At 39.0% G+C, this 23,485-nt stretch overlaps 1 protein-coding gene across 5 annotated transcripts in view; it reads left to right on the forward strand.

The window, feature by feature from the left end:
• The window catches only part of LOC105498095 (Fc receptor like 1), a 28,454-nt gene extending 14,657 nt beyond the window's left edge, over positions 1-13,797 (forward strand). The window contains exons 3-11 of one of the 5 annotated variants that reach the window (XM_011769942.2): positions 2,069-2,335; positions 3,520-3,807; positions 3,991-4,269; positions 4,607-4,723; positions 6,094-6,121; positions 7,725-7,807; positions 8,029-8,100; positions 8,841-8,872; positions 9,796-13,797. In XM_011769942.2, coding sequence (XP_011768244.2) covers positions 2,069-2,335; positions 3,520-3,807; positions 3,991-4,269; positions 4,607-4,723; positions 6,094-6,121; positions 7,725-7,807; positions 8,029-8,100; positions 8,841-8,872; positions 9,796-9,867 — 1,238 coding nt within the window. In that variant the 3' untranslated portion in view covers positions 9,868-13,797. Of the gene's footprint in view, positions 1-2,068; positions 2,336-3,519; positions 3,808-3,990; positions 4,270-4,606; positions 4,724-6,093; positions 6,122-7,724; positions 7,808-8,028; positions 8,101-8,840; positions 9,692-9,795 lie in introns of those variants that run through there. The other 4 variants (XM_071083124.1, XM_071083122.1, XM_071083125.1 and 1 more) reach the window with 4 other exon arrangements.
• Positions 13,798-23,485: the final 9,688 nt, after the last annotated feature.

Below are 23,485 nucleotides of genomic sequence, written 5' to 3' on the forward strand. Positions count from 1 at the left end.
TGCATGCCTTTTGTCTGGTCTCATCTTTACCCCTAAGCCCAAGTGCCCAATCCTAGCCTAAGCAGAAATCCAAAGCCATATCAAAGATGAGGAAACCAAGTTTCTCTCACCAGGTATTTTCCAGATAGTCTCTGCTATCTAAGAATTATCTGAAACAAGTTCTGAGCTGTAAGACTGAGTTCCAGACCCTTGCAATCCGTCCTGTCCAGTTTCCCACTTCATCACCACTCTAGCCTCATTGAGAATAGTGGGTTACAGATGCCCAAATACTAAATGCCCCCCCGCTTTTTCTTTCTGAGACAGTCTCACTCTATTGCCCAGGCTGAAGTGCAGAGGTATGATCTCAGCTCACTGCTACCTCTGTCTCCTGGGTTCAAGTGATTCTCCTGCCTCAGCCTTGGGAGTAGCTGGAACTACAAACGCACGCCACCATGCCTGGCTAATTTTTGTATTTTTAGTAGAGACAAGGTTTTGCTGTGTTGGCCAGGCTGGTTTTGAACTCCTGACCTCAGGTGATCCACCAGCCTCAGCCTCCCAAAGTAGTGGGACCACAGCCATGAGCCACCACGCCTGGCCTAAATACCTTTTTATTTATTGCCCTGCTTAGCTCCAAGAGCTGTGCTACTGGTCAGTCTTCTGGGGACCACAGTTTTCCAAGGAAAGACAGTGACTCTAAGATATTCCATGCCTTAGGACAAAGCGAATATTCTGGTACTATGGATGGAACTGATGTTTAAAAGTTTCCAAAAAAAAAAAATTTCAGCAGAAAAAAACTTAGAGATTACAGATATTGAACTAGGAATCACCCCTTACTAATCCAAAGCACTTGTCATTTTCTTCTGGTGAGGAAAGAAAGAAGTTTTGTCTTAGGGAAAGTATAATATTTTTCAAGAGGCAGAGGCTCTGAGGGTTGGATAAACAAATGTCCACACAACCCATATCTATTAGGTGTTGTGACATTTCTACGGGCTGCTGCAAACTGGGGAGATGAGGAGAGAGCAGAGCACAACTTTATCATCTTATCACCAGAAAAGAGCCCCAGGCCAGGAGCGGTGGCTCACCCCTGTACTTAGTACTTTGGGAGGCCAAGGCGGTAGGATCACTTCAGCCCAGGAGTTTGAGACTAGCCTGAGCAACAGAATAAGACCTTGTCTCTAAAAAAAAAATAAATAAAATGAGCTGGGCTTGGTGGCATGTGTCTCTAGTCCCAGTTACTTGAGAGGCTGAGGTGAGATAACTGCTTGAGCCCAGGAAGTTGAGGTTGCAGTGAGCTGAGATAGCATCACTGAACTCTAGCCTGAGAGTCAGAACATGATCCTGTCTCAAAAAAAAAAAAAAAAAAAAAAAAAAAGAAAAGAAAAAGAAAAAGAAAAGAGCCCCTAATATCCCAAAGGATTAAATTAGCTCTTTAGATCATGGTTTCTACAGAGGTTTGTAGAGAAGCTGTGTGGATGGTGGGTACTGGGCATTTCCAAGCAAATACACCCCATTGCTTCTAATGGAAACAGCAATAATAGGGGCAGGACAGAGTCAGCGATGAGGGGATTGGATTCTCCTATGTCTTTCCTGGACAGATCAACCCTGCAGGTCCCATATTCTGTTTTTGAAAAAGATAGTGTGGTTCTGAGATGCCAGGGGAAAGGGAACAGAAGAAGATAATGAATATGGCTTACAAGGATAAAAGCAGCATATTCACTTTGAATAAAACTTCAAGCTTCACCATCTCCAATGCCAACTCCAGTGACAGTCTTCAATATTATTGTACTGGCTTCAAGAAAGGTACTTTTGGTTTATGGATAGGAACTTCAAAAAATAATAAGATCCAAGTCAAAGGTAAGGGTTGCCTTCTGCAAGATAACACTGCACAGGGGCAGGATGTACCAGGCGTGAGCAGGGTGAGTTCATGGAAGACCCATGGGCCAGTGCGGGGAGGTGGAGGCTTGTGGAGTGGCCTGTGTGTCCAACTGGCTGTTTCTTTGAGTCTTGTTGGCAAGTGCTGTGACACAAAGTGCCTCTTACCAGAAACTCTGAACTCCATTAATCATTTGTGTTTAATTCCTCTCTCTAGGGCTGTTGTTGATAGTCAGCCCCTCCCATCCCACAGAGGGGAGCCCAGTGAACCTGACCTGTAAGATGCCCTCTCTACAGAGTTCTGATGCCCAGTTCCAGTTCTGCTTCTTCAGAGATGCCCAGGCCTTGGGCCCGGGCTGGAGCAGCTCTCCCAAGCTCCAGATCGCCAACATGTGGAAAGAAGACTCAGGGTCCTACTGGTGCGAGGCACAGACAATGGCATCCAAAGTCTTGAGGAGCTGGAGATCCCAGATAAATGTGCACAGTGAGTGTCAGTGGGGTCAGTCTGCCAGGATAGATAGGCTGAGAAGGACAGTGGCAAGAGGCTAATCCTCACTGTTATGGGTTATATCTCTGCAAGAGTAGGAGCTGTTTGAAAGATATTCCTGAGTTTCTCTCATTATTAGGATCCTTAAGGGATCTTCCCTTATTCAGTCTGTTTCCATTCAGGCAAACAGAGAGTATTTAGGAAACCCTTACTGTGTGTCTTCACTGTGCTGGAAGGTGTGGGGAGAAGAGCTGCATAATGTTTGGTCCCTGACTACACGAAGTTGATGCTCAGCCAGCACTCTGAATGACTAGGGTTAAATATGTGATGCTGCATTGTGTAGGACTGGCTGTTGACTACAGACAAGGGGGATAAAGGACTGAGGTACTCAGAGAAGGCTTTGCCGAAGGAATATGTAGAATAGGTTACCGGAGCAGGGTTTATGGAAGGGCAATTGGAGCTTGATTTGCAAAAAATAGAAAGAAAAGAGTGCTTTGTAATTCATCTTGTTATTCCACGTCAGCGTTGACAATTCCAACATCCTCTGCCATTCTATCATGCCATGAAGCAAATGTCTAATACTTCCAAAAGGCTGTGCTCTCCCACGCTTGCTAAAAACTCAATACTGGTGAAACTGGACCACCACCACCACAATAATCATTGAGCAGTTTATACATGGCAGTCCCTATCCTAGTGCTTCACAGATATTGTGTAATTGTGAACCCTCCAACTGCAGGAGATAACTGTCATTACCAGCAATCTTTTACATATGGGAAATTGTATCTCAGAGAAGTTGAGTAATTTGATCAAGCACACACAGCGAGTAAAAGAGTTGGAACCACTCTTCAAACAAGGCAGTTCGATTTACAATTTGGACTTATAATCACTTTACTATCCTATTGTGCCTTGAAAAAATGAAAGTTTGAGAGATTAGGGTAGTGGAAGTCACACTGTTCTAAGGAGAGAGCTGATGCTACACCTTCTATAGTAATACTATGTTGTCTTTCTTATCCTATCACCATCACCCAATCAATCAGCAGACCCTTCCCCCTCACCCAAATTAAGCTATATATGTCATTGACTTCACTCATGCTCTTTGCTTTCAGGACTATCACATCTACTTACTGTCTTTGAAACTCTCCCTACTCAGGGTCTTCCTATGTCATCTTGTGTTCACACAGGGGTCCCTGTTGCTGATGTGAGCTTGGAGACTCAGCCCCCAGGAGGACAGGTGATGGAGGGAGACAGACTGGTCCTCATCTGCTCAGTTGCTATGGGGACAGGAGACATCACCTTCCTTTGGTACAAAGGGGCTATAGGTTTAAACCTTCAGACAAAGACCCAGCGTTCACTGACAGCAGAGTATGAGATTCCTACAGCGAGGGAGAGTGATGCTGAGCAATACTACTGTGTAGCTGAAAATGGCTATGGTCCCAGACCCAGTGGGCTGGTGAGCATCACTGTCAGAAGTAAGTTCCACTACCCTCCATTCAGCCAGCCAGTCACAAACTGGGCTCCACGTTTCCCTGGGGCACACAAAGTTTCCCTGGGGCATGCTGAGGAAGTTCAATGGGGCTGAGCATCGGTGGGCAGGGATTATGGGTTTGCTGCATTGTCAGAGACTGTCTCTTACAGTCTACTATCTCCCTCAGTCCCAGTGTCTCGTCCCATCCTCATGGTCAGGGCTCCCAGGGCCCAGGCTGTGGTGGGGGATGTGCTGAAGCTTCACTGTGAGGCCCTGAGAGGCTCTCATCCGATCCTGTACTGGTTTTATCACGAGGATGTCATCTTGGGGAGCAGCTCAGCCCCCTCTGGAGGAGGAGCCTCTTTCAACCTTTCCCTGACTGCAGAACATTCTGGAAACTACTCCTGTGAGGCCAACAATGGCCTGGGGGCCCAGCGCAGTGAGGAGGTGACACTCAACTTCACAGGTATAGCTCAGGCTATGGAACTGTGTTGGTCAATGTCTCCTTCCCAGCATCCTGGGAGAGTTTTGCTGGTTCCACTATGCTTCCGGGGGTGTGCCACCAATGGTGGGACCTCTGTGTGAGGTGCTGTCATGAGTGATGTATCGGAGGGGCATAGAGAACTCAAGGTTGGGTGCCTGTCTTCTCTTTTCATAAATGTGATAAGCCACAAGTCCCCAGGCAAATAAATAAATCGCCACTTGGAAGAGCAGACCTTGGGTAAAACCCACACCCAAGATGTCTGCTCTCTAAGCCCCAAGCCCTTCCTCTGAGCAGATCATGCACAGGTCTCTCCCTCTAGTGCCTACTGGGGCCAGAAGCAATCATCTTACCTCAGGAGTCATTGAGGGGCTCCTCGGCACCCTTGGTCCTGCCACTGTGGCCTTATTATTTTGCTACGGCCTCAAAAGAAAAATAGGTTAGTATTTAAAAGAGAGTGGCATTTTGTTACTGTGATCTTTGTTTTCACTGAAATTGTGACATGTATACCGCAAAAGATGTATATGCTGTTAACCACCTTGCCTGTGAATCTGCCAAAAACCCCAGCAGGTAGGAACAGTGCCTATTAACATAGTGTAACATTTTTGGTAAAGTTCTCCACCCCTCATGTGCTATCAATTGAGGTTCGAGTGATATTTTGTGCTTCTGTGATTTAACTTTTATACAAAAATGTAATGATTTGGCCAGGGGCGGTGGCTCACGCCTGTAATCCCGACACTTTGGGAGGCTGAGGTGGGCAGATCACGAGGTCAGGAGATCGAGACCATCCTGGCCAACAGGGGGAAACCCCGTCTTTACTAAAAATACAAAAATTAGCTGGGTGTGGTGGTGCATGCCTGTAATCCCAGCTACTTGGGAGACTGAAGCAGAAGAATCACTTGAACCAAGCAGTCGGAGGCTGCAGTGAGCCGAGATCGCACACTGCACTCCAGCCTGGTGAAAGAGCAAGACTCTCTTTCAGACAAACAAACAAACAAACAAACAAACAAATGTAACTATTTAAAATAATTTGCCACAGAAGAGAAATATGGTTAGCAGTTCCAGCTATCCTGACTATGTCCCAGTACTAAAGTCAGTGCATCAATTCTTAGTCACCTTCAAGTATTGTCACATGCTTTTTCTTCTCTCTGAAATGCACGTTCACACGTCCACATGTTCTACTTATTGCTGGAAATTTCTCAACTTTCCTCTGAAATGTCATTTCTTCCAAGAGGCTTTGCCTGGCCTGCACAGCCTGCAATTGTCCTCTCCCATTATGAGTTCCAAGTTATTTAGATTCACATGTTATCACGATTGGTAATTACATGTTTATTTATATATTTAACCTTGGTCTCCTCTTCACTGAGGAAGTTGGAGACAGGGCAAGAGAGGACACTACGAGATTCTCATTTAAATTCCAAGCTTTTCTGACATCTTTGGGTACCTCACACCATCTATAGCATGGTTATGGCAGCACCTGCCTCCAAGGACTTTTGTCACAATAAGATTGGGTGGTGTGGTTGTAAAACAAAAGCAAAACATATAATAAATGTACAAGTTTAGAGACTTGGGTCCCAGGTCCTAGATCTGGTACTAACTGGCTTTGGGAATCTCACTTAATTATTCAGGACTCGAGTCTCCGTCTGTGAAATGAAGGCTCTGGAAATGATTGCCAGGATGTCTGCTGGGCACACAGTGGCACCCGCAATGGGCATCTAAGCATGAGGCATATCCCTGTGCAGGGTGTATAAGAGCACTGACAGTGAGGGTTCTTCCATTTATGTGTATGCTCATTTGTTTGTTTTGCAGGAAGACGTTCAACCAGGGATCCACTCAGGTGAGGCCTGTTTTCGCTGTATGTGCCAATAATGCAGAAAAATCTATTTTAAAAATAGATTTAGATTTGTTCTCTCCTGAACTTTTTTTTTTCTGTTTTATTATACCCAGAACTCACTCCTGAGTTCTCCTACTGGCAGCTTTGAACAATTCATCGTCACTTCCCTTCTTTTAGATTTCGTACATTAACGATTTTAAATCTTTTTGTCATTTTTCCTATTGTTCCCTTTCAATACCACTGCAGAATATTAAAATCACATTGCAGCTGGGCATGGTGGCTTGCACCTGTAATTCTAGCACTTTGGGAGGCTGAGGTGGGTGGATCACCTGAGCTCAGGACTCCAGACCACCCTGGGCAACATGGTGAAACCCCATCTGTACCAAAATACAAAAAATTAGCTGGGCATGGTGGTGCATGCCTGTAGTCTTAGCTACTCAGGAAGCTAAGGCAAGAGAATCCCTTGAGTTTGAGAGGTGGAGGTTGCAGTGAGCCAAGATGGCACCACTGCACTTTAGCCTGGGTGACAGAGCGAGACTCTGTCCCATAAATAAATAAATAAAAATAAAATCACATAGCTTTCACCAGGATCATGCATTCATTCAATCAGTCAACCAATATTTGAGGATCTGTAAGCCATTCCGTTGAGTGCTGAGAGGTGTGAAAATATAAAAAGCTCTTGAAAGTTTTAAAGTATTTTAGGGTAGGTAAGATACATGTACATTTCTGGAATGTAAGACAGACAGGAATAAACATACCGAACAGTTATTGGTGAAATTCTTTAGATGTTTAGAGGAGGAAAATATTTTTTTAAATACTCCCATCTAGAGATACCAATGTTTAGTTGTCTTTTTAATATAATGTATTATCATTTATGCCAACAATAAACAGATTTTTTTTTTTTTTTTTTTGAGACGGAGTCTCGCTCTGTCGCCCAGGCTGGAGTGCAGTGGCGCTATCTCGGCTCACTGCAAGCTCTGCCTCCCGGGTTTACGCCATTCTCCTGCCTCAGCCTCCCGAGTAGCTGGGACTACAGGCGCCCGCCACCTCGCCCGGCTAATTTTTTTGTATTTTTAGTAGAGACGGGGTTTCATTGTGTTAGCCAGGATGGTCTCGATCTCCTGACCTCGTGATCCGCCCGTCTTGGCCTCCCAAAGTGCTGGGATTACAGGCTTGAGCCACCGCGCCCGGCCTGATTTTTTTTTTTCAAATGAGAGTAGCACTCTTTCACTGGTATCTGCACAAGAAGGAGCATTTTCTTTTGCCCCTTCCTCAAGTTGCTTGTTCTGCCAAGCAAAGTGTTTTCCATCTGGAGTGAGTCAATATTTATTCGTTTAATATTTAGGGGGCACTCCTGATGCAAATGACACTATTCTGGGAATGGGCAATACCATGCCTTACGCTCATGTGCTTGGTCTGCAGTGCCCCACAGCCTGTGCAGAGGGCCATGGCTCGTGCCACACCGCTGTGCCTTCTAGCTGCTCATTTCCCCATAGCTCAGTATTCTGCTCAGGACCATTTGTCATAGGCTTCTCTCCTTCAGTGTGATATCTGCATTATCTGGGATGTAATTTCAGATAAGTAACATGTGTCTCTGTGTTTGCAGGAGCCTTCCCAGCCCTGTACCCCAAGAGTTCCCCTACCTCAACTCACCTACCCCAGGACAGCTACAGCGTACATATGAAAATGGTGAGCCTTTCCAAATGACCCAGGCCAAAGTTGGTACAGCAAGCTTGGGAAGTGACAATGGGATAACATCTGCTAGCCAGACCTGACTTTGCTGTGCCCCAGCCTCTACTACAAACAAATGACTTATCTGTCTTCATGGCTGTGACAGGTGGAAGGTATGGAGTAATTTTAAAGACAGGAATCAGGAGCTGTGTCATGAAGTCTCCTTCCTTCTCTTGCAGTGAATGTTGTAAGTGGGCATGATGTTTATTCGTTGGTGTACTATAACCAGCCGGAGCAGCAATCAGCAGCAGGTGAGACACGGGGGAGTAAATTTGTCTCTAACTTTTGTCTTTCCTAGAACCAAGAGAACAATCAGTGGCTGTGCATGGCAGACAACAGCATTCCTCAGAGCAGAAGGCTGTGAGCATCACTGTGTATACTTAATGGCTGTCCTTGGGTCTGGAGCTACCTTGAGTAGAGCCCAGAGCTAATGCTAAGGTTCTTTCCTTCCTCTGGGGCTGTGCTCTCAAATTTCTTAAATTATAGTCACTTAGAAAGAGCAAAAATCCCATTATGGCCTACCTCTTCCCAACCTCCCAACACAATGGAGGTAAAAACATGTAGTTAACAATAAGGTGTCATTGTAAGGCCTACATTTTATGCCTCACTCCCCAGTCATGTGGCAGCATCAGAGGTGATGGCTTCTGCCTGCCCTCTTTGAGTAGCCTGACACGCTCCTCATAACCCCAGCACAGCTGCCTAGCTGTTGCTTTTGTCCCATCCTACACATGGTCGGCCCAGAATAGCTGAGACATATAAAGGCCCCTCCTGGCATAGGGGCTCTACTTACCTTCCCACCCCCAGGCTGCCAATTTTCCTCTGGCTACTAAGGGAATCATACTTGTGATAAACAGAAAAGCAAGACAGAAAATATTAATGGAAATCAATTAATGGGAAATAGATGGGAGAGGAAGAAGCTTTTCTTAACACAAGTTTAATGAAGGACTTTAAATGTAAGTGGAATGTCATAGCACTTGCCTTTTCTCTGCAGCAGAAACCCTGGGGACACATATGGAGGACCAGGTAAGAGTCTCTATTGTTCTCTTCTCCATGTTCTTTCTTTCTTCTGGGGACTGGTTCTCAAACTTCTTAAATTGTAGCCACTTAGAGCAAAAATCCCATGGTCTACCTCTTCTCTATCTCCCAATGCAATTGAGGTAAAAACATGTAGTTACAACAATAAAGGGTCATTGTACAAGGAAATTTTGGAGGCTTACAAATTCACTTACTTTAGCAATGCACACATGAATGATTTTTAGTTAAACTAGGGTGCATACCTAGTCTCAAAATTCTATTTATTGGAAAATCTTTATCCTAAAATATTATTGAGCCATACATCCATCATTTTGTATTATAAGGTTAACCAAACAATCTACAGCAACTAAATTAATATTGAACAAACCTAAGTTAATAGTAATTTGTGTCACTAAAAATTAGCATTTGGTAAACTTTGAATAATTCAAGATATCGCTGATACAAAAATACTTCCTTAAAACTGCAGAAATTCCAACTCTGTGCATGTGTGCAAAAACAGTAGGTGCTTTGCAGTTTTGTCTAGTGTAGTGTGGCAGCCAAATATCTCAGGACAAAATTCAAATCCTTGGTAAACTCCAGTGACATGCTAAATTTAATTTATGAACATAAAATTCTGACAACCTTTTAAAAGATGACAGCCCATGGGGCTGCCTAACAATGGCCCATAAGAATGAGGAAAGGCATTGTACGTTTGCATCAGTTTGCAGCTTATCAGGATCATCTCTGTAGTCTGCCAGTGGGATACAGGCACTCTGAAAATGCTGGCCTTGGACCACAGTTTTTCAAGAGGCCCTGATTTTTGCATTGTGTGATGGGCCATGATAAGATGCATCCAAGTTGACTGGGGAAGAGGACCAGCGGAGGCATATTCTGCTTGTCTTCCCTGTTCTAATCCTAACCTTTGCTTCCAGGTTTCCTTAGACATCTATTCCAGGCTGAGGAAAGCAAACATTACGGATGTGGACTATGAAGATGCTATGTAAGGTTATGGAGGATTCTGCCCTTTGAAAACCATCCATGACCCCAAGCCTCAGACCTGATATGTTCTTCAGAGATCCTGGGCATTAGCTTTCCAGTATACCTCTTCTGGATGCTATTCTCCGTGGCACTATTCCTTCATCTACTGATCTACTGTGAAGTTGGCGTAGCCCTGAAGAAACTACCTAGGAGAACCAATAGACACAGGAGTGACAGGAACTTTGTTATTAGAACCAGATTCCTGCTGGCTCTTTTGAGAAAGGTCAACTTGTGCTCTTCTATTTACAAGAGAAAACAGGATGGAATAAAATAAATTAGGATCTTGGGGTGGAGGGACAGTGAAGCTTAGAGCACATGAACTCAAGGTTAGTGATTCTGCAGGACTTCAGAGAGAGAGAGCTGTGACCATCATCATTCAGTCCAAGGGCTTTCTCTGCCCAGACAGCACAGAACTCCAGCCCTGCCACTTACATGGGTCATCGAGTTTCCACCTAAAATATGATTCTATTTATTTTGAGTCACTGTTACCAAATTAGAATTAAAACAAAGTTACATAAAAAGTTATTGTGATTACACTTAATTTTAGTCACATATTCTGTATATATAGGCCAACCTATACCACATCCAAAATTATGTATCTACTACAGCCCCTAGAAGCTTTATGAATACAGTGTGTCTTTTTTTATTCACAAAATTTTTGAAATCTTGGTAATATGGTTTGAAGTCTATCTTATTTTTTCTTTTTTAAATTTGAGACAGGGTCTCACTCTGTCACCCAATTTGGAATGCAGTGGCACAATCTCGCCTCACTGCAACCTCTGCCTCTCAGGCTCAAGCAAACCTCTGACCTCAGCCTCCTAAGTGGCTGGGACTACAGGCACATGCCACCAAACCTGGCTGATTTTCGTCTTATGTACAGACCAGATGTCACCATTTTGCCCAGACTGGTCTCAAACTCCTGGGCTCAAGCAATGTATTTTAATTTTAAAACAACCAGACACTCATTCTTATGAATGAATAAACTTTTGGAGGTATATAAAGTAAAAAGTTAAAGTCTTTCCTGTAAGTTAACACAAATGTTTACTATTGCTAAAACCTTTACAGGTAGCTCTCTAGATAATTTTCTATTTTTGTGTACATACTTATACATACATGTAAGTATATAAACATTTAGAAGTATACCTATCTAACAAACCATCATGAAATATTTTCAAATAGATCTATTATACTATTTTAAAAGTCTCAATAGTAGTGTGTTATATAGGTAAATCATAACTTTTTTCTTTTTTATTGTAGTAAAGATACATAACATAAAATTGATCATTTTAACCATGTTTAAGTGTACAGTTCAGTGGCATTAAGTACTATCATAATATATTTTAATCCTTCTCACCACTGGTGGACATTAAGGAGGTTCCAAAAAAATTCATATTATAAAAACAAAGTTCAAACAAATGTCTTTGTACAAGCATATTATGCACTCCTGCTGGACTATCTGAAGGATAAATTTGTAAATCTAGTATTGCTAGATTATGCATATTAAATATTCTTGTTAAATAGTCTTCAATGTTTCTAAGGTAAGGCTGTATCAATTTATACCTCCACCCATAACATCTGGGAAATCAGTTTGTGGGGTGTGTCCGTTAGTTCTCACATTGCTAACAAAGACATACCCAAGACTGGGCAATTTATAAAGGAAAGAGGTTTAATTGACACACAGTTCCAAATGGCTAGAGAGGCCTCCGGACACTTACAATCATGGCAGAAGAGGAAGCCAACATGTCCTTCTTCACATGGCAGCAGGAGAGAGAAAGAGTCCTGTGTTCAGCCTTTGCCCATTTTCTATGTCATTTGTGTTTTTCTTACAGTTTTTATAGGAACTATTTATTAAGACATAATTTATAACAGTGAAATACACAGATTTTATGTGCATAGTTCCATCAGTTTGACAAATGTATGCATTCAAGTAATCCAAACCCTTATCATGATTTAAAGTATTTTCATCACTCTAGAAAGTTCCCTCATACTCATGTCCAGTCTATTTATGCCACTCTGAAAACAACTACTGAACATTATGCTTTTGACCATTTCTCCATTGTATGTGATGCCAATATTTTTGTACAATCTTTCACTTCACTTTTTGTTTACAGTGAATTTTAAAATATGGAAGGTTAGTTTTTGCACAGCTGAACTCAATTTTTTAAAATCTTGGCTTCTAAGTTTCCTATATTTCTGTAATTTTCTATCAGACCATGTTGCCATGTTATAAAACATTCTAATATTTTCTTACAATGCCTCCATAGTTTTATTATATATTCACTCAATACATTATGTGTATATGTGGTATGAGGTAGGAATCTAACTTTTACTGTTTTTATCTTTATGTATTTTTTTAATTTAAAATGAGGGGTAGGGATTTAACTTTTTTTCAAACACATATAAATTGTTCACTACTGTTTATTTAAATAGTCTGTTCTTTTCCCTTTTATTATTATTCTATTTTATCTCACTTAAATTCAACCTAAGCCTGTTTTGGACTCCAACTAATACTACAGATCTTCCTACCACTCTTCCCCTTGCATAATTCACTTCAAACACATTAGCCTCAGGTTTCCTCAGGCACATCAAATTTAGTCCCAGCTCAGAACTCTGTACTTTCTATTTCCGTGCTTTCATGTTCTTTCTCTTGATATCCTTGCTTTCTTATTTTCTTCATTTACATTTTCTGTTTTGATTTTCTGTTTCTGGTCCATGGAAATTTTCATTTTCTTTTTATAAAACTAACACAGCTTTTTTACATTTTATATTTTGCCTGCCAGTGCCATGTGCCTGGAGCTCATGGAGGGCCTCAAAGGATGAAATTGGAGTATCATGTGATCAGGAGTTTGAACTTGTTTGTATTGTATGATCATCCCTTCTTTACCTTAATACTCACATTAAACATTATCTATGGCTTCTTACATTCCACTTCTTCTTAATCAATTTCTTTCTTTAAGAACTTAAACTTTCCCATCATTTCTGATAGGGTCTGTGAGTTTATTTGTCCAAAAAGTCCAAAAGCAGAATTTAAGATCAATAGCATAGCTTTCTGCACAACAGTTGTCATATTTTATTCTATGGTCTTCTAGCTTCTACTGCTTTCTTTGAGAAATCTATTTAATTGTTGTTTCTTTATAATTAATCTATCTTTCCTCTCCAGTTGCCTTTAAGACTTTTATATTTGATATTATGCAATTTCACTATGATTTGTCTAAATGTGGATTTATTTTGCTAGAGATTCATAACTCAAGTCAAAGGTATCATGCCTTTTATCAAGTGTAGAATATATTCGGTTATTATCTCTTTATTATTATGCTGCTGCATCATTATTTGAATTCTTTCCCTCAGAAATTTATGTTAGAAGTTTCCTAGACTTCATTCTATTCTCATGACTCTTAATTAGTCTTGCCAAATTTTCATTTCATTATCTCATTGCATTTTAGGTAATTTCTTAATCTCTATCTTCCAGTTTGCTAGTTCTTTCTTCAACTGTTTATCTATTTTATTGTTTAACCTATTTATTTTCTATTTCAATGATTACATTTTTTGAGATTTTATTAGCAAAATGGTTAAAAGGATGGTTTCAGAGGATTGTCTGGATTTACATTTTGCCTCCATTATTTACTAGCTCTCCAGTTTTGGTTAAATTAATTAACCTTTTGTGCTTCTTGATGTGTAAAATTGAAATAACAATTGTATATAAATAAATATAGTGTTGTTTTGGTAATTCAGTAAAATTATTTGTGTAAAATGCTTAAGACAGTGCCTGAAATGACATTGAGTCCTCAAAAAATAAATTATTATTAGCATTATTATCATTCCTTCACAGAGTTTTTTGTTATTTGTTGTGTTTTACTATTATTGGCTTAACACTTGATTTTATGATTTTTAACAAGCTTAAAGTTTAAATACACTGTAATTCTCAGATAAATCTACTACTTGAAGTTTTAGACGTTTAATCCTGAGTTTATCACTTATTTTATTTATATTTATTTATTTAATGTATTTATATTTATTATAATATTTTTAGAGACAGAATCTCACTCTATCACCCAGGCTGTAGCACAGTGGCATGATCATAGTTTTGCTGCAACCTCAAACTCCTGGACTCAAGCAATCCTCACACCTCAACCCCCCAAGTAGCTGGAACTAGTGGTGCACCGCCATGCCCAGCTAAGTTTTAATTTTCTTTTTCTAGAGACGGGGTCTTACTATGTTGCTCAGACTGGTCTTGAACTCTAGCCTCTACCAATCTTTCTTCCTCTCACGTATTTAAACCTTGTTTATGGTAGTTTGGTAGATTTTGTGATTTTACATTGAGAAGTGTCCTGTACAATGTGGGGATTCCATGTGGCCTGGGTTCCTTTATTTTTTTGCGTGTGTGTGAAGGCTATTATGGTATTATTGGCAAATAAACATTGTATATATTTATGGTACACAATGTGATGTTTTGATATATGTATACATTGTGAAATGATTAGATTTGGCTAATTAACATATACATCACTTGGCATACTTACCATTTTTTATAGTGGGAACATTTACAAGGTAATCTTTTAGCAGTCTTCAAATATAGAATACATTACTATTAACTATAACACCATGCTGTATAATAGATCTCCAAAACTTTCTAACTGAAATGTTACATCCTTTGTCCAATAACTCCCCATTGCCCCGCAATCTCTGGCAACCACCATTGTACTCTTTGGTTCTATGAATTGGAGTTATTTAGATACCACAGGTAAGTGAGATCATGTGGTATTTGTCTTTCCGTGCCTGACTTACTTCACTCAACATAGTGCTCTTCAGATTCATCCACATTGTCATAAATGATAAAAGTTCCTTCTTTTTGAAGGCTGAATAGTATTACATTGTGTATACATACCACATTTTAAAAATCCATTCTTTCGTTGATGGACAGGGAAGTTGATTCCATATTTTGGTTATTGTAATGCTGCAGTGAACATGGGAGTGCAGATATCTTTTTGACATACTGATTTCATTTCCTTTGTATGTAAACCCAGTAGTGAGATTGCTGGGTCATATGGTAACTCTATTATTATGCTGTTTTCTATAATGAATGTTTTAATTTACATTCCCACAGACAATTCCCTTTTCTCTACAACCTTGGCAACACTTGTAATCTTTTGTCTATTTGATAGTAGACATTCTAACAGGTATGAGGTGCTATTCCACTGTGGTTTTAATTTGCACTTCTCTGATGATTAGTAATGTTTAATATATACCTGTTTTATATACCTGCTGGCCATTTGTGTGTCTTCTTTTGAGTAATATCTATTCAGGTTCTTTGCCAACTTTTTAACTGAATTATTTGTTTCCTTGTTGTTTACATGAGGTTCTTATATATTTGGCATACTAACTCTTGTCAGATATATGGTTCACAAATACTGTCTTTGGTTTTTTTTGTTTTTTGGTTTTTGGTTTTGCCGATAATTTTGGGAACAGATCCAAAAAAATCTTTGTCAAGATTGAAGTCAAGAAGTTTTTCCTTATGTTTTCTCCAGTATTTTACAGTTTCAAGTTTTAACATTTAAGTCTTTAAGTTGATTTTTGTGTATAGTGTAGGATAAGCATCCAATTTTATTATTCAGCATGTAGATACCCAGTTTTCCCAACACCATTTATTGAAAACACTGTCCTTTCCCCATTGTGTGTTCTTGTGTGTACTTTGCCAAAGATCAATTGAGCATAAATTTGTGAAATTATTTATGGGCTTTCTACTCAGTTCTATTGGTCTATATTTCTGCGTTTATGCCGTTGCCATGCTTGTTTGATTATTAAGCTTTGAGTACATTTTGAAATCAGGTAATGCAATACCTCTAGCTTTGTTCTTTCTGCTCAAGAATAAATTTCACCATGTCAAATTAAATGGCATTAAATTTTAGCAGAATTAGTTTGCTAAATTGTTTTTTGTATTGGGGCCTTTTGTGGTTCCATACAAATTTTAGGATTTTTTTCTGTTTGTTAAAAATTTTATTCAAAATTTAATAGGGATTACATTAAATCTGTAATCTCTTTGGGTAGTATGGACATTTTAACAGTACTAATTCTTTCAATCCATTTATTTGTATCTTCTTCAATGTCTTTCACCAACATTTTATAGTTTTTGGTATAGAGACTTTTCTTTTTTTTTTTTTTTTTTTTTTTTTTTTGAGACGGAGTCTCGCTGTGTCTCCCAGGCTGGAGTGCAGTGGCGTGATCTCGGCTCACTGCAAGCTCCGCCTCCCAGGTTCACGCCATTCTCCCGCCTCAGCCTCCCAAGTAGCTGAGACTACAGGCGCCCGCCACCACGCCCGGCTAGTTTTTTTTTTTTTTGTATTTTTAGTAAAGACGGGGTTTCACCATGTTAGCCAGGATAGTCTCGATCTCCTGACCTCGTGATCCACCCGCCTCGGCCTCCCAAAGTGCTGGGATTACAGGCTTGAGCCACCGCGCCCGGCCAGTATAGAGACTTTTCATTTACCTGGTTAAATTTATTCCTAAGTATGTTATTCCATTTTATATGGGATTGTCTTCTTGATTTCCTTTTTCAGATAGTTTGTTGTTAGTGTATAGAAATGCTACTGATTTTGTATGTTAAAGTTATATCTTGTATACTACTGTATAGCAGTTTTTTGGTGGAGTCTTTATGGTTCCCTGTGTGTAAGATCATGTCATCTTCAAGCAGAGACAACTGTACTTCTTCCTTTTCCATTTTGATGCCTTTGGGATTTTTTTCTTGCTTTCTTGCTCTGGTTTGAACTTCCAGAACTATGTTGAAAAGAAGTGGTGATAGTGGACATCCTTGCCTTGTTCCTAAGCTTAGAAAAAGAGCTTTAAGTTTTCACCATTGAGTATGATGTTAGCTGTGGGCTGTGATATATGGCCTATATCATGTTGAGGTACATTCCTTCTATCCTAATGTGTTGAGAGTTTTTATTATAAAAGGATGCTAAATGTTTTACAATGCTTTTTATGCATGTATTTGCATTTGCATTTATTGAGATGATTATATAGTTTTTGTACTTCATTTTGTTAATGTGATGTATCAATTTATTGATTTGCTTATGTTGAATCATCCTTGCATGCCAGGGATAAATTCCACTTGATATTACGGTGAATGATTCTTTGAATGTGCAGTTGAATTTGGTTTGCTAGAATTTTGTTGAGGATTTCTGCACCTATGTTCATCAGGGATTTTGGCCTGTAGTTCCTTTTCTTGTAGTGTCCTTGTCTTGTTTGGGTATTAGAGTAACGCTCACCTTGTAAAATGACTGTAGAAGTATTCTGTCTTCAAATGTTTTGCAATAGTTTGAGAAGGATTGGTGTTAGTTCTTTTTAAAAATTGTTGGTAGAATTCAGCCCTGAAGGTAACAGGTCCTGTGCTTTTCTTTGATGGGAGATTCTTTAAATTGCTGATTCAATTTTCTTACTCATTTTTGGCCCATTCAGGTTTTCTATTATTTCATGTTCAATCTCAGTAGATTGTATGTTCCTAAGAATTAATCTGTTTCTTTAAGATTATCCAATTTGTTGGAATATAATTGTTTATAGTAGTCTCTTATAATCTTTTTTATTTCTGTGGTATCAGTTATGTCTTCTCTTTCATTTGTAATTTTTATTTATTTCAGTTTTGTCTATTTTTATGCTTGTCTAGTTAAAACTTTGTCAGTTTTATCTTTTCAAAAAGCAACCATTAGTTTCATTGATCTTTTCAATAATTTTTTTCTAGTCTCTATTTTATTTATTTTTACTCTAATCTTTGTTATTTTCCTCCTTCTACTGATTTTCAGGCTTAATTGGTTCTTCTTTGTCGAGTTTCTTGAGGTATCATGTTAGGTTTTTTATTTGAGGTATTTCTTATATTTTTTAATGTAGGCATTTATTGCTACAAATTTTCCTTTTAAAACTGCTTTTGCTGCATATCATAAGTTTTAGAACATATCTTCATTTTTGTTTGTCTTGAGATTTTGTTAATTTTCTATTTGATTTATTCTTCAAACCATTGATTGTTCATGTGTTGTTTAATTTTCATATATTTGTAAATTTTCCAACATTCCTCCTGTTTTTGATTTTTAGTTTCATAACGTTGTGGTTGGAACATTGTGGTTGAAATCAGCAATATGATTTCAATCTTCTTAAATTTATTAATAATTGTTTTGTGTCCTAACATGTGATCTATCTTGAAGAATATTTCATGTATACTTGAGAAGAATACCTATTCTGCTACTGTTCAATGGAATGTTCTATAGATGTTAGTTAGGTCAATTTGCTCTAAAGTGTAGGTCAAGTGTGATATTTCTTTGCTGATTTTGTGTCTGAAGCATATAGAGGTGTCAACAGCAGAATTGAGAATCTGAAGAAAAAATGTGTGAATTCAAATACAGGTAATTTGAAATATCCAATCAGAGGAGAAAAAATAATGGAAAGGAATAAAGAAAGCCTATGGGATTTATTGATTTTGACAATCTATTCATTGTCAAAAGTGGAACATTCAATAATTTTACTATTATTATATTGCAGTTGATCTCTCCCTTAATATCAATTCAATTTGCTTTATATATTTAGGTGCTCTGATATTGAGTGGTTATAAATTTATAATTGCTATATTCTCTTGAAGAATTGACCCATTTTTATTATTAATAATCTTCTTCATCTGTTTTTATAGTTTTTGAATGAAAGCCTATTTTGTGTGACATAAGTATAGCTACTCTTCCTCTCTTTTGGTTTCTATTTGCATGGGCTACCTTTCTCCATCTTTTGACTTTCTGTCTATGTGCTCCCTTAAAGGTGAAGTGAGTCTCTTGTAGGCAGCATATAGCTTGGTCTTTTAAAAAAGTCTATTCAGCCATTTTATATCTTTTGACTGGAGAATTTAACACATTCACATTCAAGGTTATTGACAGGTAAAAATTTACTACTGTCTTTTGTTAAATTATTTTCTGATTGCTTTATAGATCCTTTGTTCATTTCTTCCTCTCCTGCTGTCTTCCTTTGTGATTAGATGATTTTCTGTAGTGGTATGTATGCTTTAATTTCTCTCTTTATCTTTCATATACCTATTATAGGTTTTTATTTTTATTTTGTGGTTACCACTATGCTTATGTAAAACATCTTGTAGTTATATCAATGAAAGCTGATAACAACTTTATTTGGATTGCATACAAATACTTTATACTTTTTACCTCCCCACACATTTTATGTTTTGATGTCATAATTTACATCCTTTTATATTGTGTATCTATTAACAAATTATTATAGCTATAAATTATTTTTAATACTTCTGCATTTTAACCTTTACACTAGAGATATAAATGACATACATATCACAATTACAGTACTAGAATATTCTGAAATTGACTATGAGTTAATATTTACCAGTGAGTTTTCTACTTTACGTGTTTTCATGTTATCAGTTAGTGTCCCTTCTTTCAGGTTGAAGAACTCCACTGAGCATTTCTTATAAAGTAGATGTAGTGGTGATAAACTATCTCAGCTTTTGCACATCTGGGAAAGTATTTCTTTCATTTCTGATGCACAGCTTTGCTGTATAAAGTATTTTTTGTTGAATATCTTTTCTTTATTTTATTTATTTATTTATTTATTTATTTATTTATTTATTTATTTATTTTTTGAGACGGAGTTTTGTTCTTGTTGCCCAGCCTAAAGTGCAGTGGTGCAATCTCAGCTCACTGCAACCTCCACCTCCTGGGTTCAAGTGATTCTCCTGCCTCAGCCTCCTGAGTATCTGGGATTACAGACACCCGCAACCACACTTGGCTAACTTTTGTGTTTTTAGTAGAGATGAGGTTTCACCATTTTGGCCAGGCTGGTCTTGAACTCTGGACCTCAGACAATCCTCCAGCCTCAGCATCCAAAAGTGCTAGGATTACAGTCATGAGCCACTGCGCCTAGCCAGTTGGACATTTTTGTTTCTTTCTGCACTTTGAATATATCATCCTACTGTTTCCCGGCCTGCAGAATTACTGCTGAGAAATCCCCTGATAGCCTTTTAGGGATCCCCTTATAATAGGATCTTCTTTTCTCCTGTTGCTTTCAAGATTCTTTTTGTCTTTGACTATTAACAGTTTGATTATAAAATGTCTTGGTGTAGCCTTCTTTGGATTGAATATGATTGGAGATATTTGAGCTTTCTGTACCTGTATGTCTATATCTTTTCCTAGATTTTGAAAGTTTCCAGACATCATTTCATCAAATAAACTTTTGGTCCTTTTCTTGATCTCTTCTCTTTATTAAATTCCTACAATGCAAATGTTAGCTGCCTTGATGCTGTTCCATAAATTCCATAGGAATTCTTTCTCTTTTTCTTTCAGTCTTCCTTATCCACTGACTGGATATTTTTTAAATAATGTCTTCAAATTCACAAATTCTTTTGCTTCTCAATTCTGCTACTGATGTTTCTATTGCCTTTTTTTCATTTCATTCATCATATTCTTCAGCTTTAGAATTTATTTTAAAAAATGATTTAATCCCTCTGCTAAATTTTCCATTTTGTTCATATCTTATTTCTCTAATTTTGTTAAATTGTTTGGGTGTTCTCTTGTAGTTTACAGAGCTTTCTCCAAACAATTATTTTGAGTTATTTGTCAGGCAAATTTGGAATTCATTTCTTTGGTGTCAGTTACTGGAAGATCATTGGGTTTTTTGTTTGTTTGTTTGTTTGTTTTTGTTTTGTTTTGTTTTGTTTGAGACAGAGTCTCACTAAATTGCCCAGACTGGAGTGCAGTGGTGGTATCTCAGCTCACTCCAACCTCCGCCTCCTGGCTTCAAGTGATTCTCCAGCCTCAGCCTCCCGAGTAACTGGGATTACAGGCATGCAATTTTTGGTGGTATTTTGTTTTCTTGTTTTTTTCTTGTTGCCTTTCTTTGATGTCTGCACATTGATGGAGCAGTCATCTCTTCTAGACTTTATAGACTGATTTTAGCAGAGAAAAATCTTCCCCTTGAGATGGGACAAAAGGTACCAGCTGGGGGTGAAGGAGTGCAGCAGTTCTAGCTCCACTGAAGGTGCAGAAGTTTAATCTCCATGCAGCTCTGTCAGCTGAAATTGGTGTTGACAAAGATTGCAGGTATTCTCAGTGGCCAACGCAGTAGGTGTCCTCAGCAATAGTGAGAGCTGTTAGGGTCTTCAGTGGTGAAGGCTATTGTGGTCCTTCCAATCTCTTTTTGTTCCACTGGGGAAGTCATGGCTAAGAGGCTCTCTTTTTTGCCAGGTTCATCTTGAGGGCATGCTTGCAGTGGTAGTGGCACCAGTGTCTGATGTATAGTGTCCATGGAAAAAAGGCACAGAGTTGGGGTCTGAAGCATGGTCACATGTGGAGGAACCATGGCTTGAGTCTGGCGTGGTGTGCTTAGGGCACAGGCATCCTCATTGCTGCACTGATAATGGTGTGCAAGGTGGCATGCAGCAGCATCTTCTCCTTGGGAGTCTGCAGCAGGGATGGCTGTTGGTTGCCTTAGTGGTGAAAATGCCCATGTTTTCTGCAGAGCCAGCCACCTACTGCCTGGCTGATCTGAATAGCTCCTGCCTGTCTTTGTTTCTAGCCATCTCCAGATGTCTTAGGTACACCATTCTCCCCAGAAATTATTTCTGTGTAATTATTTTTCTTTTTTTTCTTTTTAAATCTAATCTGTTGCTGTAAATTCTTAAATGGACCCTAGAGCCCTCTTAAGGCTATTATCATTCATAGATAACTATCTTTTTTGTGTGAGAGGGAGGATGAAACCTAATATCTTCTAGTTTGCCATCTTGCTGGTGTCACTGTGGCCTGGGCTTCTGCTGTGTCCTTCAAAATCCAGTTTGCATTTGTTTCTGCTAAGCCCTGGAAATTTCACTGGCCTAGGAACAATTTTTATGGTAATTCCTTCTTTGGACTTTCCCAGAGCACGCACATTAATGTGGCATGGTCCTGGGCTTTAGTTATTTCAGGGGAAATTTTATGTTTTTCCCAGAACTCATACAAAGACAAACTTGCTTATCATCTCTCTGTGCTGATGGGTGGATTTTTCCCCTCGACCCACCGTTCGTTTATTAAAAGGTAGCCTTTTGAGGGTTCACACTTTATGCAGGTGTTTTAGTTTCAAGTTTCTTCCTTTTGAAGCCTTAAGGTTTTGTTTCCTAGTTCCACATGGACTTTAAACACTAAGCCTATAAAAAGTATCTAGTGTTGGCTGGGCGTGGTGGCTCACACCTGTAATCCCACACTTTGGGAGGCCGAGGCTGGTGGATCACTTGAGATCAGGGATTCTAGACAAGCCTGGCCAGCATGATGCAACCCCATCTGTACTAAAACACAAAAATTAGCCGGGCGTGGTGGCGGGTGCCTGTAATCCCAGCTACTTGGGAAGCTGAGGCTGGAGAATCACTTGAACCTGGGAGGCAGAGATTGCAGTGGGCTGAGATTGCCCCCACTGCACTCCAGCCTGGGCGACAGAGCAAGAGTCCATCAAAAAGAAAGAAAAAAAAAAAAGTAGCTACTGTTTAATTTCCTCCCTTACTCCTCTCAGGGTAACACTAATGCCAATTTACATGTTTAACACTCTGCTTTCACTTCCTCATTTATCTACAATGGGGGAATTTCTCTTCTTTCTTACATATATAGTTATGTATTTAAATAATGTGTAATATTTATTCATCACTTACAAGCATTTAAGTGGGAGAATTCAAAGTGGGAGAATTTTCAGGTGTTTTAGTCTACCCAAACCTGCCAGAACTAGTATTCCCCACTTCTTGTTTTCCCAGTAGTGGTGAATTTTATTTTGATTTTTAAATTTTTTCATCATCTAAGGGGATTTTGAAAGTAAGAAAATTTAAATACCAGTGCTTAGTTTGCCATCTTGGATCATGTCTTCCTTTATAAGTAACTGATGATTCAATTGGCTAGAGTCAGAGACTTTCTGATAATATTGATGACCCTTAATTTTCTCTGTATTTGTGGAGAGCTATTATTCTATAATCATCTTTCCCTTGCAACCAAAACCTTTTTCTTTCTCCCAATATTGTATCCACCAATACCACAATTATATCTTTAAACTATTTTTCTTTATAGTTTCCTATGTATCTGATGCCAGATAAAAGTGAAAAATTTAATTAATTGAGAAGCACTGGAAGAAAATCCTATTTTTAGTTATGCACAGACACTGAAATTGTTGGAAGTTAGCTCTAGAACTGATCCCACCCTTTGACTTATCCTTGTCTCAGTTCTGGGTTCCTTTGTCAGTGGGCCATTTATACATTTATACCTTGTTCTTATGACTAGTTTTCCTGGACAGATCGATAATGGTGGTTTCTTGTCACAAGGTGTGTAAGTTTCCTGTAAGACACAGACAAATCTGCCGCTATGGCATTGAGGAAATGACAGTGCTAAATTTGAGTGAGATGGTTAAAGAGAGAAGAGAGAAGAAAGGAGGCTAAAGCTGAGACAAAATATGAGGAAGCAGCTCATCTGGCAGATCCCTGCAAAATTTATATAATGAGATTGCAATGAGCTTGGTCACAGGAAGTGTGGGATAGCTTCTAAGAGGAATCTTGGGGATAAAGGATTATGAGGGAAAAAAATAAGA

This window comes from Macaca nemestrina, chromosome 1 (assembly GCF_043159975.1).
Source record: "Macaca nemestrina isolate mMacNem1 chromosome 1, mMacNem.hap1, whole genome shotgun sequence".
Lineage (NCBI taxonomy): Eukaryota > Metazoa > Chordata > Mammalia > Primates > Cercopithecidae > Macaca > Macaca nemestrina.